The 14,432-nt window shown below is 43.0% G+C and overlaps 1 protein-coding gene across 1 annotated transcript in view; it reads left to right on the forward strand.

Moving 5' to 3' along the window:
* HMGA2 (high mobility group AT-hook 2) overlaps nt 1-14,432 on the forward strand; it is a 168,617-nt gene that overhangs the window by 134,011 nt on the left and 20,174 nt on the right. The window contains exon 4 of the mRNA XM_050924290.1: nt 8,402-8,434. Coding sequence (XP_050780247.1) covers nt 8,402-8,434 — 33 coding nt within the window. The remainder of the gene's footprint in view (nt 1-8,401; nt 8,435-14,432) is intronic.

The following is a 14,432-nucleotide window of genomic DNA, read 5'->3' on the forward strand; positions in this document are numbered from 1 at the left end:
GAGACAGGACTTTGGCAGGCGGCGCAGCCGAGGTGGTCGCAGACGACCGTCAGGACCCCAAGAGGGCCAGGATCAAGGTCCCTCACAACCACCACCGGGACCAAAGACGAACTTCTGAAGGTGCACCCGAGGGCGGCCTACCAGTTACAGGCCAGGTTCCCACTCCTACTTCCTCCTGACGGGGTCCCAGTTAACTTCAGATCCCTGGGTCCTACACAGGCTGGAGTATGGGTACCACCTCCAATTTGTTCCAACCCTGTCCCTCTTCAGGGACCCCTCTCACGAGCAACTCCTCTTACAAGAGGTGCAGACGCCGATGGTCGAAAGGGGCAAGGGGTTTTACTCTCATTATTCCCTAATCCCCAAGTTGAACGGAGGTCTCAGCCCTATCCTAGACCTGCGAGGACCCAACCAGTTTATGATAAGGTTGAAGTTCCACATGGTACCCCTGGGAACCATTATCCCGTCCTTAGATCCTGGAGACTGGTATGCCTCCCTTGATATGAAGGGCGCGTACTTTCACATCTCCATCTTCCCTCCGCACAGGAGATACCTCCGCTTTCTAGCCAACCATCAGTATTTCCAGTTTACGGTCCTGTTTGGCCTTTCTACAGCCCCACTGGTATTGACCAAGTGTATGGCCGTAGTCACCGCCTACCTCCGCCGACGTCGGATATGCGTTTTCTGTATCTGGACGATTGGGGCTTATCCGAGGAGACTCCGAGACACAAATCACTCAGCATGTGGGCATCGTCAAGGACCTATTCACATGTCTAGGCCTGATGATAAATATAGAAAAATCCACTCTGGTTCCCACGCAGAGGTTAAACTTCATAGGAGCTATCCTGGACTCCAATCTAGCCGGAGCCTGCTTACCACAGCCACGGTTTCAGGCGATGGCAACATTCATCCGAGGTCTGCAGACTTTCCCAACGACCTCGGCTCGCACTTGTCTTGGTCTCCTGCATCCCATGGCTGCCTGCAAGTTTGTAACCAAAATTGCCAGGCTCCGCCTCCGTCCTCTCCAAGTTTGGCTCAACTCGGTGTACCGCCTGGACAGGGACCCAATGGTCACAATAGTCACCATTCCCTCGAGCACTCTAGGCTCCCTAGAATGGTGGCTAACTCCCTCCCTGGTGTGGGCAGGGATGCCGTTCCATCCGCCTCGGCCCTCAATGTCCCTGACGATGGACGCGTCATCTCTCAGCTGGGGTGCTCACCTCGGTCACCTTTGAGCTTAAGGCCTTTGGTCTTCTCAGGAGCTGGCATTCCACATAAATGTCCAAAAATGAGAGCAGTCCGCCTGGTGTGCCAAGGGTTCCAGCAGCAGCTGCAAGGCTGTGGTGTCTCAATGTTTACAGCCAACACAACGGCCATGTGCTACATAAACAACCAGGGAGGGACATGGTCCTCCCCCTTTTGTCAGGAGGCCATCCATCTCTGGGACTTTTGCATAGCCCACTCGATAAATCTGGTAGCGTCCTTTCTCCCAGGCGTTCAGAACACCTTAGCGCATTGACTCAGCAGGTCTTTCCTGTCTCAGAAGTGGTCGATCTGCCCCGATGTAATGCATTCTGTTTTCCAGAAGTGGGGATTTTTTCCCCACATAGACCTGTTCGCTTACAGGGAGAATAGGACATGCCAGATGTTCTGCTCCTTCCAAGGTCTCTCCCCGGGATCGATCTCGGACGCTTTCCTGATGCCGTGGAAGGGCCAACTCCTTTATGCCTTCCCACCGTTCCCGCTGATTCTTAGGGTCCTGTTGAAACTCCACGGGGGCAGAGCGCGCATCATTATGATCATCCAAGCAGCACTGATACACTACGTGCCTTGACCTGTCGATAGCCAACCCAATTACCCTGCCACTCCACTCAGACCTCATAACTCAGGACCACGGCAGGCTTCGCCACCCAGACCTGCTGTCTCTTCACCTCACGGTGTGGCTGCTGCGCGGCTAAACCAGGGTAGCAGGAAGCCTTCCACCTGGTCAAAGTACCTGGCCGAGTGGAAGCGTTTCTCCTACAGGTGCGAAATGCTTGATCTTACTCCTACTGAGGTCTCCATCCCCTCTATTTTGGACTACCCCTGGCCTAAAACAGCAGGGCCTAGCAGTATCATCGCTGAGGGTACACTTGGCAGCCATCTCTACCTTCCACCCAGGCTAAGGTGGACGTTCCGTGTTCTCACGCTCTATGGTTTCAAGGTTCCTCAAGGGCTTGGAGCACTTATACCCTCAAGTACGCCGCCCAGCCCCAACCTGGGACCTCAACCTGTTTTTAACCAGACTTATGTCTCCCTCGTTCAAGCCATTAGCGACCTGCTCGCTGCTATACCTGTCTTGGAAGACAGCTTTCCTCGTAGCCATTACATCGGCCAGACGAGTCTCCGAGCTCAGGGCTCTTATGGTGGTTCCACCGTACACTATGTTCCACAAAGACAAGGTGCAGTTACGACCACACCTGGCCTTCCTCCCTAAGGTGGTTTCGGCCTTTCATGTTAACCACACTAAACGCAATGGGGGCAACAATTTCACTCCCTGGACGTCCGTAGAGCGCTCGCATTTTATATTGAGCGGACAAAACCATTTCGTAAAACCCCCCAACTCTCTGTTGCGGTAGCAGACCGAAGGATAGGCCTACCCGTTTCCTCTGAGGATCTCATCTTGGGTGATGGCGTGCATCCGCACTTGTTATGATTTGGCTCATATTTCCCCAAGCCACATCGCCGTGCCTTCTACCAGGGCTCAGGCTTCATCTGCCGCCTTGCTGGCTCGTGTACCTACCCACAAGATCTGTCACGCAGCTCCATGGTCCTCGGTCCATACCTTTGCTTCGCATCATGCTCTGGTTCAACAGTCAAGAGATGCTGCAGCCTCTGGCTCAGCAGTTTTACATTCTGCCACATTTCACTCCGACCCCACCGCCTAGTTAAGGCTTGGGAATCACCTAACTGGAATGGATATGAGCAAGCACTCGAAGAATAAAAGACGGTTACACACCTTTGTAACTGTTGTTCTTCGAGATGTGTTGCTCGTATCCATTCCAAACCCACCCTCCTTCCCCACTGTCGGAGTAGCCAGCAAGAAGGAACTGAAGGGTGGCTGGGTCGGCAGGGGTATATATCCGGCGCTATAGTGGCGCCACTCCAGGGGGCGCCCAGCCGACCCACCGATGGTTGCTAGGGTAAAAATCTTCCAACGAACATGCAGACGGCGTGCACACACCTAACTGGAATGGATATGAGCAACACGTCTCGAAGAACAACAGTTACAAAGGTGAGTAACCATCTTTTCTGCATTGTGGATTCATGTATGCAGTTAAGAAGCTAAAAGCAGCCTTTGTCCATAACTAAGGATCCACTTCCAATCTCCCAAAACACGGATCGCCTAATATGCACAGTTGTCAAGTAGGCGTGGCCAAAGTGGGATTAAAACTGGTTGAGGGAAGTTGGGGTTAAAACAGGAATAATTGTGCCACCTCTTGAAACTGTTTGGAGGGATATATTTTTTGATTTGGATTCATTTCAGTTTAGCTAGTATTATTTGAGTTCTTGAACCTCCTTGGGTGTGTAGATCAGCAGGGATTTGTACATATCATTTTACACTTCTGTTAAATTAGAGCTACAAATGCTAGGGTTACCTATGAAATGAGTTGATCGTCTCAATACAGTACTTAGTTGGCATTAGTGTAGCTATCGTAACTGCCATTAGTTTTTCACCTTTCTTGCTAATCTCACAAACAGAGCTACCGACATAGAATTTTATTGTTACTGTTGATATTGTATTTGCTTGTGGATAAAACAGAGAACTTTAGTTTCCAGGGATTGTCCATCTAGCACTTTTCACAGCACTAAACTCACTTTAATAAGGGAGAGAGACAGATCCAAATGCAAACTTTTAATACTTAAGAACAGTGTGGATTGCTGCACTTTGGGGACAGAAATCAATTAATAGATTGAATTCATGCATAGTATTTTCATCTATAATCATTATATATGTGTTCCAGCATTGTTCATTTTATTTAAAGGAAAAGCTATGCATATTCTTCCAGCCAGTGCCATGACGTTTCAAAATCTAACTTATCGAAGTCTCCCAATTAATACTGAAAACATTGGAAGGATTACTTGCATGGCATTCAGCAAAGTCTGTGAACGTCCAAGTATGAAACACTAACAAGGGCTAACTTAGCATTCCTACTTGGAAATATAAACAGGATGATATTGAGCAGGAGTATGGAGATGATATTGCTTTTGTATTTGGTACTGATGAAACCACTGCTGGAATAATGTGTCTAGTTTAAAAAAAATTGAATGGGTTCAAAGAAGAGCTACAAAAATGATTTGTGGTCTGGAGATCATGTCTTACAATGAGAGAGTAAACAGGCTCAAACTAGTCTGTGAAGAGACGGGTTAAGAAGTGATTTGATCAGGGTCTGTAGTTCCCTACACAGGTAGACAATATCTGATATTATGGACTTTTTAGAGGAGGACGTTGTAGTCATTGAGGCAGGATACAATGAGGGCTGAGCAAGAGATTTGACTGTGGGGAGGGAAAGGAAAGGATGCATCTCGGATGTTGAGAAGGAAAAGGTGGCAGGATTTGGATATGACCTGGATGTCAGGGCAAGAGAAAAGAAGTCAAAACTAATCCCTAGGCCTGGGTGACAGAGAGAATAGTGGTGATTGACAGCAGTAATAGAGGATGAAGGAAGTGAAGAAGGTTTGTTAGGAAAGATAAGGAGTCAGGATTTAATTGTGGGAAGTTTAAGCTGAGGACAAGACATATGAAAGGTCTGTTCATGTTGTCACCACAGTTGTTTTTTTCCATCCAAAGTGCAGTATCGTACCATAAAAGTATACAGTTAATTTTATTTTGCTTTAGCTAGCACACTGAAACAACACAATTTTAAAGTTGGTGAAGAAAATCCTGCTCTATTCTAGTTTCCTTTTTATACTAAAAGAAATTATTGCTATTTAAATTCTCTTCTCACAGGAATTTTTTTAATATCTGTCATCATTTTAACACTTTTGCTTTGTATTCCCTGTAGTGCATGAATTTGAGGACGCAGTATAGAACTGTGTCTTATAATCGTGTTTGACCAAAAGAGATGAATTTTGCTTTCACGTGTCCAGACTTGTGACTGAAATTCCAGGCAATATAAAATAGTCTACTTTAAAACTAGGCAAAAAATAAGACTTGAAAGTTTTATATTGGGCTAAGCTATCCCAAATGTGAGCTTTGAAATAATCAAGACTAGACATCTTTGATTACAGTCAGAGATACCACCCTTTGCTGTACAGAAGCCATAAGTGATACTCTCAGCTGATGAAGTCTTTTATTCAGGGCTGTCCATTTCTGTGTACAATGTTATTTTGCTCTAAAGGATTTCTTTGAAGTCCTTTGTCTCTGGCATTTTTTATAGGCGCTAACTTTTTTTAATATCCCAGATGAATTCTCTTTCACCTCAGCGAGTTGTACATTTAAATGCAACAGCCTTTTGAATTAGAGGTGTCTCATTTCAAGACACTCATTGGAAGATGCAGAGATCTGTTAACACAATGAAGTGAAAGCTTAGTGAGCAGAGGAGGTTACATCATTAGCTTTTCAGAGTTGACAAAGGAGCCAACAGATACGCAGCTGCTACAGTCGAAGAAAGCATCACTAGAGCAGGACACATAGGCCCTGATTCTGTGCAGAGTCAGTTTCCCTGAACTCTCTCATTGCCTTCAAGGCAGGGGACACTCCAAGCCTCAGGGGACCAGACTAAATCTCGCTTGACTTTACCAAGCAATATTTGCAGCCCTTATGCAAACAAAGCACCCATTGATTCAAACTGCAGGCTCCCAGCTCATACAAATCATTGCTTCCGAAGTGGCAAAGCTTTAAATGTCATGGGCTTCAAGAAAATATGCTGATTTACGCCAGCTGAGGATCTGACCCCTGCTTTAAAGCTTAATCTAAGTCATTCATTCTTCCTTATAAAAGCATAATAAGCAGCATATCCAAGACCACAAATCCACAGTATTTTGAATCACAAGAACTCTAGCTAGCAAGGAACAAACTGCTCTCAGCAGTAAGATAGCAAAGGTCCCAAGTGAGTAAGAGTCTCATAAAACTTGGTCAGTATCAGAAACAGTTTCCAGGCAGGCAAAGTACAACATTTTCCCTTCACTTTTTATGAATGACTGCAGTATTGTGCTTCAATCAGAGTCCTCTACTAAAGCCATTCATAAAAATAAAAACAGAACAAACACACACAAAACTTTCTAGGTTCAATCTGAAGCCATCGGGTGCCAGAGCCTGGGAAAACATACTGGCAGCTCTAACCCCAACTGGTATTGAAAGTATTCAAGGGTCTTTTTGGTGGTCTGAAAAGTATGAAGTGCTGTGTAGAAGGGCAGCTGGTAGAATTACTGTGACACATACTAGGCAAGGAGCCAGAGCTGGCCTTGTTTCAGACATTGTCTTTCCCCTCATTGAAGTGTCAGGAGCTAATTCATGGAAAATTTGGTGAGTTGGCAGCTCTTTCAGTGGATTTCATTGAGCTATAGTGTGCAATAGTCACATGAATGCAGGGTCCACAGCCAAAAAAAATGGGTATTTCTGAGCTATAGGAATCAAGTCAGCCAGTGAGAATGTCTGTGGATTTTGTGTGGTTTGTGAGTAAACGTGTACAGGTGTAATCAGCAGGGGGAAGAAAAGTCAGGGAAGTGCTAATGATTGAGATTATTGATGAGCTCAATGAATTCTATTGTTACAAATGATTCTTTTGAACCAAATCATCTCTTTGCACCAACACTCATTTCCCAAGAGGCAGCAAATGTGCTAATCAGCCCAGGGCCTGTGGTCACCTGGGGAAGACATCAACAAAAAAGTGTGCATTTTTGATTGCTTCTCCACTGCACAGTTATCTAATGGAAAACAAAGGGTCAACGCTAAGATTTTTAAAAATGGACTTAGTAACTGGCACTTTCTTTTCTAGTATTTCCTTAGAGGTTTATGCACAGATACAAAAATATATCATTAACAGGACTCCACAGAATTAGAAAGATATTGCAGGTAAACAAAGTATCTATTGCTAAAATAGAATGCTTTGTGGTGGGCAGTGTAAATTGATCCTAGCGTCAGTTACTTTTGTTTTACATTTTCACTGATTTTTCCCACCCACTAAAATATTGCTCTGAAGGCCCAAATACATCACATTGTTTATTTTGAAAAATTTAAGCAATTTTCTAACACATTATAATGAAAATCAGCCTTTGGATATCCAAATGACTTATTGGCTTATGCCCAAGTAAGGAGACAAACACAGGCCTTGAGCTGGGAACAGGCAAAGTTGGGAATAGGTAACACATCCAGAAAGCAATGGCCAGGAAGAAAATCATTAGATGTGCTTTGAATATATCTAAAAAAAATTATGTGAGTGCAAGTTTGCCCCATTAAAGTTATTGGGAAAACTCCTATTGACTTAGTGAGGCCAGGATTTCACCCTCTGAGTGCTAAGTAGTTTTATTATTTTGTGCCTTTATCAAGACCTGTGGAGGTCATGCTCTACAGGTCATCAGAGCTACAGAGATAGTATTTCAGATAGGACCTGGGCTCAAGGAGATTGGTGTGTTTATGTTAGCTCACCCATCCCCCCATCCTCTGCTGGAATTACCTGTGTTGCTGGAATGAGTAAAATCATCAGGGGTCTGCAATGGTGTTGTGTGCCCATTCCCGGGCCAGCCAGATCATAGGACCACAGAAATGCCACTTTTGGAGTATGAATGTGCACCTGCAACCACACAGACAGCTCTGAGAGACTGAATGGGGGTCAGCCTGCTTACAGAATGTTCAGTGTCAGATATGAGGAACATTTCTGGGTAATATAAGCTTCCCAAAAGTTATTTGATATGTACTCACAAACACATATCAAAATCTAACACAGTATCAATAAAATTACTTTTGAAACTAAACTAAAATTTCATCTTTGGGGACAAATTCAGAGGGGATATAGAAGATGCTATAAGGCAGACTCCCTTACAGTAACAGACTCCTCTACATTCAGACTCTATAACTGTTTAAACTCTTCTGATGTGTAAAGCTCCTGTAATACACACCCTGAGGAGCTGGAGGAAGGTGCATATTAACACAGCCCTCACCTTGCTTTAATTTACCCTTACATATATGTCTGCCTCCACACAGTGTGCATTACATCAACTGAGACACCTTTGAACACTGGGCGACAGGATGTAAGTATGACTAGGGTGTCTGAGTGAGTGCAGGAGATGTCCACTATTTTTCACATCATCTTTGAATTTGGTCCTTTTTCTATATGTTGTTTCAGACCTTAGCAAATGAAATATGACCTCAATGTATTTTCTTGTTCATAAAAAGGCTAATCTTTACTTTTCTTTACAGCCACAACAAGTGGTTCAGAAGAAGCCTGCTCAGGTAAGAAATGTTTATATAAATTAATTCTGTAGATTACCTTAATATCCTTGGTTCTTGAGCACGTAAATTAGCAATGTTTGTTGTAAGTAATGTAATTAGTACTTAATAAATGGAAAAATGCACTGATCATTTAAATAATCAATTAAAACCACACAAGAAAATAAACCCAACTTGTCCACTAAATATTTTTCAGTATAATATATAGGCCCCATTTCAGCCAAGCATTTACATATCGGCTTAAGTCCATCCATATTCAGAAAAGTACTTACGCGTGTGCTTAGTGCTTTGATGAATACAGGTGGACTGCTAAGGGTACAGAACTCTTCTTGAGATAGGTCTGCTTTTTTTGAAGGAATAGTACTTTTGCTAGTCTTTCTTATGGTTTGAATGTATTGCTGTAAAATAACCTGAATTAGGAATAGAAACAGAAAGTTCTAATGGTAAAAAGATATAAGCTCTCCAAAGCATGTGTAGGAGTCCAGTTTCTAAAAAAAAATCAATAAAACTACTGAATTTCCCTTTAAAGGAGAGGAGTTCAGACTCAGAATTAACAGCACGAACATGAGCTCATGCGAGTTTACTAATCTGAGCTGTCTAAGGAAATAGTGATAAATTATATAAACATGCAGACTACATGGAAGTTCATGAGGATAATGTAAATCTTACACTGCATTCAGAGGAATCTCTTCCTTTTCTATCTGTTTCCTTCAAAATATCCTCACAGATGGTTTTTCAATGTGGCAGTCTGGATTAAGTTAGAAGTGTATCTTTTCTTCATCAGCGGGGCTTTGAAAGGTTACGTTCAAGCACTGCTTTGTGATAGTGAGTATGTTGCCACAGTTTGGTTGAATAAAAGAAGCATAACCCTTGATCAGACTTATCATTGAATGCTGTGGTTTGAATTTCTGGAGATGTTCATTCTCAAGGATTTTGGATTAGTGTTAGTTTACATCAAGTTGTTACCCTTGTTGCCAACTCAGATGGAACGACTGTTGATTGTTTTGCATTTTAAAAGGCACAGAAGCAAAAACAGATAGTTCTTCTTGTAGTCATAACAGTTCTGTAAATGTCACCATGTCCCAGGTTTTAGGCATTCTCCAGGTCTCAGGCATTCTCTATATCTCCTTTTATGGACAGCTGCTGTCCAGTTTAAGGCCATGACAGTGCCATGTAAACACCTATGATATTGTCAAACATCCACAGAACCCAAAGGATTCCCCATCTTGCCGGTGGTAAATGCAACATCAAGTTCCACTGGAAAGAGATATGTCCACAGAATCAATGCAAACATGTAAATCATACGATCTGTATGTATTCATGATGGTCACCAGGTGACTTGTATCAATGGGGAAACACACACACATACCATGGTGAACTTACACTGGAAAAATCTTACTGCAAGCCATCAGTAAATTTAAAGTCTCTGTGAAGGATAGGTATCTAAAAATCTCAAAAGATGAGAAGTCTCAGGTATCTGCTTCAAATAGGTTTTAGTCACCAGAAAAAAACAAACAAACAGATCTTACTAGTAAGATCTACCATATTCTCATTTAAGTGACTAAGTAAGGACTAAGTAGCCACTTTCCTCATTTTTAAGTGATTTGTAACAGCTGGATCCTCAGCTGATGGCATATAGATTAGCTGCGTTCTTAAGTAATACAAAAGAAATTGATATATTTTTTAGGGAAACATCATGAAGGTTATCAGAGTTTTTTTGGGGAACAGGACAGGTTTTATTTTTATCTTTTCTGCAGAATAGAAATAGTCTGAGTCCACTAGCTTTTGAAACGGTTTAATGATCCATATGGGGGGGAGCCTAAATATCAGAGATGTTAGAGTCTCTGGATCTCATAACTGAATTCAGAAAAAAGAACATGAGTCCAAATATATTTTACCTGCAGTTAAGTAACTTTTTTTACCTAATAGTAAATAAATTGCTTAAATTAAAAAAAAAAACACCAAGCAAATGAACACGATAACAACAATACAAGGAAAAAAGAAAAGCATTCTTTTTTAATAGGTACAAATGCAAATCCAGTAAATTTTTTGTGTGTCTTACTTGCTAATTAAGGTCCTCATTCACGAAAGAATCCCTGTCATTATTAAAGTTAAGCATATGGTTAAGTGTTTTCCTGAATTGGGGTCTAAACTTTGCTCCAGCAACTTGAACCTCTGAAGTGCTGCCTACCCTTTGGCAAGGAGTGGCATGCCTTCAGTGCTCATTGACTCAATTATTCAGTATCACATAAATTTAATCCTCTAGGGACTGAAGTCCATTGGACTTCACTCATCTTCCCATTGACTACAAGGGGCTTTGAATCAGTCCCTTAGCACATAAGGATAAATGTAGTTATTCTATGTTCATTGAGGCTGAGAACTGGAAGTTTACAATTCATAAGAGGCAGGAAGCTTTATTGTCCAATAGCACATATAGTTGTTACCTGGAAGTAATTGTATAGGGGTGACAAGCGCCATTGCAAAAGAATTTCCAAAACATTTGGTTATCTTACTTTTTGTTTGTTTGTTTATTTATTTTAAGCAAATATTGGCTGTGTTCACAGAGACTTCAAGGGCAGTGGTAAGGATGGTTTTTGGAGCTGGTCAAAAAAATTTGCACAAAAAGTTCATAGCAATTTGGCCTTTTTTTAAAAAATGGAATCTTTTGCCAAAAATTGTTGATATTTTTGAAATGTTTCTGTTTTTTTGTGAAAGTTTTGTGACATTTTAATCAAATTTTTAAATTTAAATTATGTTTGAAATCATCATTAAACATTTTTGCTTACCCCAAATGCAGCTTTCTGTGAACAAAAATATTCTATAACAGTTTTGGACATGATTTTGATAAAAAAATTATCTTAAATTTTACAGAAACTTTAATGGAAAATGGGTCAAGTTTGAAACTGTTTTTCTGTGTTTTGACTAGCTCAACTGTTTATATTTAAAATATCTCTAAACATTGTTGAGCATAAAACAAATAAAAATTAGAGCAGAGGTCAGCAACCTTAGGCACGCAACCCATCAGGTTAGCCCACGAGACATTTTGTTTACGTTGAATGTCTGCAGGCATGGCCCCTGGCAGCTCCCATTCTCGGCCACTGGGAGCTGCGGGGGGCCCGTGCCTGTGGACGGTCAACATATACAAAATGTCTTGCGACCCACCAGTGGAATACCCTGATTGGCTGCGTGCCGAAGGTTGCCGAACCCTGAATTAGAGTAACAACAAGCCGCTGAATTGCAGAATCAGGTTAAAAAATTAGGAGGTGGCACTGCTCTCCAGTGTGAAAGGAGAGAGACAAGTTTGATTTCTATTCCCAACCTCTCACTTTCCCGCCGGACAATGCAGCATAGGCTGAGTGTTTAAGCCTTGTCTACACCACAAAGTTTTGAAAATAAATAATCACAGTCCTTTGTCAACATAGCTATGCCAACAAAACCACTGATGTAGACATAACTATACCAACAGAAGAATGCTTCTGTTAGTATAGCTAATTAGAGAGACAAAGTGGGTGAGGTAAGATCTTTTATAGAACCAACTTCTGTTGATGAGAGTTGGTCCAGTAAAAGATCTTACCTCACCCACCTTGTCTCTCTAATATCCTGGGACTGAAATGTCAACACTGCATATGACGTAGCTAATATCATTCCAGTAGACAATGGTGTAGCTATGATGGCAGAAGAGCTCCTTTTGTTGGCTTATACTGCGTCGACACTAGAGGGCTCTGTTAGCATAGCTATACTGCCATAGCTATGCCAGCCATGGCTCTGTAATGTAGACAAGCCCTTAGACTCACTCCAAAGCAACTCCTATCACTTCAGATGATGAATATATAGCATTGTTGGGTATGGTTTCTACAGGAAGTTGTCTCTAGTCTTCTTTGGGCAGTAGGATGTTACCATGACAGGGTGCCTCAAAGGTTGTTATGATGAGCAAGAAAAAAACCCCCACAAGGACAGTTTTTGAGAGCTCTGACAGCACGCCAAAAGATGTCTGTTCAGAAAGAAAAAATAAAAACAAACAAGTAATGATTAGCAGTTTAGTGACTGATTTTGTAAACAGATGAAGCAATAAACTAAGCTGTATTAAAGAACTAGGGGTTAGAAGAGGAAATCAGATGTTTTTTGGAAGGGAGTTTCTTGTTGTTTATATGACATCACTTCTGAGCAGAATCTAAAGAATGTTACTGCGCCCTAGGCTCTTTGTAGATTCCCAAACTGGTCTAAGATTTGGATTTCCTCGGTTCTAAATATTTTTTGTAATTTTTGTTTATTTTGTAACTATATTGAGTGACATTTCTGAGACTGCTGCTTCCCAGAAACTCCTCTTTAAATGAGTTAAACAAGCCAAGATTTTACGTGGCCAAGAAGAAGGCAGGGAAGGGAGAAAAATTACTTTTAAAAAAGAACATGTTGAGGTTAATCACCTTTAAAAAGGTCCCAAATCACAAGGCCAATCTGAAGAGCAAAGTTCATGTTTGTAAGGCGATCTGAAGATAAAAGTAACTGGGCAAGCGCTAAGCATTGTTATTACTCTATTATTTTGCATTTAAATAGTGCCTTTTATCACAAAGCACTTACCAATTGTATAGCTGCATCAGGTTGGAAATGCAGACACCTGTTAAGCAGAGGGTGACAACCAATGAGCCAGCACAAGTATAGCTCTCTACAATGAAATTCACCTTTATAAGAACTAGCGTCGATCATGGCTGATTTGAACATTTTCCCTTATGAAACCTATTGAAAACACCTATGATAAAGCTACTGAAGGGTTTACTTAGCATTTCCACCATTTCACCAAGAATATAGAGTATGCCCAGCAGGTCTTTATAAAGTGAATTACAAATACATGCATACGTCATGACCCATTCCCTCAAAGAATTTCCCTAATCCTGCCCCAAGTTCATAGCCCAGGAAACCAGACTCTGCTCTGGAGGGGAGTTTCTGTGGAAGGGAGGGAAATATCTTCCCTAGGCTGTTGAACAGCCTCAGGGCTGGAGTATTCATTGCACTGCTGGCTCCCCTCTATGAAGGGGAATGAAGGATCGCCTTGTGGTTCCATGGGAATTAGGTATCCAGGTGCTTTTGAATATCCTACAAAGCACCTGTCTTCATCTTTAGATGGTTGAATACCTTTAAAAATCTGGTGTTTAGTCTCTCTGGCCCACATTCTCCAAGGTATTTAGGTGCTTGACGTCTACAGAAATCAGTGAGAGTTAGGCACCTAAATACCTTTGAGAATCTGGCATGGGCGGTGCGTGGGGAGGCTGGCCTTAGTGCTGGAAACTCCCTCAGTGCCTAGACCGTGGTCCCACCCCCACTCGGCCTCCTCCCCCTGAGGCCCTGCCCATGCTCCACCCACACTCTGCCCCAGGCCCCATTCATGCTAGGCCTCGTACCCGAAGGTCCCCCCCTGCCTGCCCACCAGTCACCAAGTCCCTCCTCTCTTCCACTTCCTATCCCCCGTGGCCCTCCCCAACTCTTTAAGTCCCTCCCCCTCTCCTGAGTAGTGGGGGGGAGCATTGGGGGGTGGAGGGACCCAGCGAGTGGCAGACGGTGGGGACCTTGGGTGAGAGGGGTGGAGGAGAGGAGGAACTCAGCAAGCGGCAGGAGGTGGGGGCATCTCAGGAGAGGAGGGACTCAATGAGAATTGGCAGGCGCCTCAGCGGAGGGGTGAGCAGGGACGGGAAGAGGCAGAGGTGGGTGGGGTCAAGGGCAAAAAGCGGGAGGGGACTTTGGGGGCAGAGTGCAGGCAGAGCCACCACAACCCAGTCATCCGCACGCTAAAAGGCAGCAGGTCAGCGGCTGTGCCACAGGGGAGGCTTAGCCCCCTCAGGTCTATTCTATCCGCTGCCTATGGGATCTGGGGATCTGCTCCCCATCTGTAAAACTGGGGAAGGTAGTGCTTGCCTCCCTCCCACTAGTGATTTGATCAATGGTTGTAAAGCATTCAGAGCCAGGTTTTCACAAGTATTTAGGTGCCTAACTCCCTTTGATTTTGGTG

This window comes from Gopherus flavomarginatus, chromosome 1 (assembly GCF_025201925.1).
Source record: "Gopherus flavomarginatus isolate rGopFla2 chromosome 1, rGopFla2.mat.asm, whole genome shotgun sequence".
NCBI lineage: Eukaryota > Metazoa > Chordata > Testudines > Testudinidae > Gopherus > Gopherus flavomarginatus.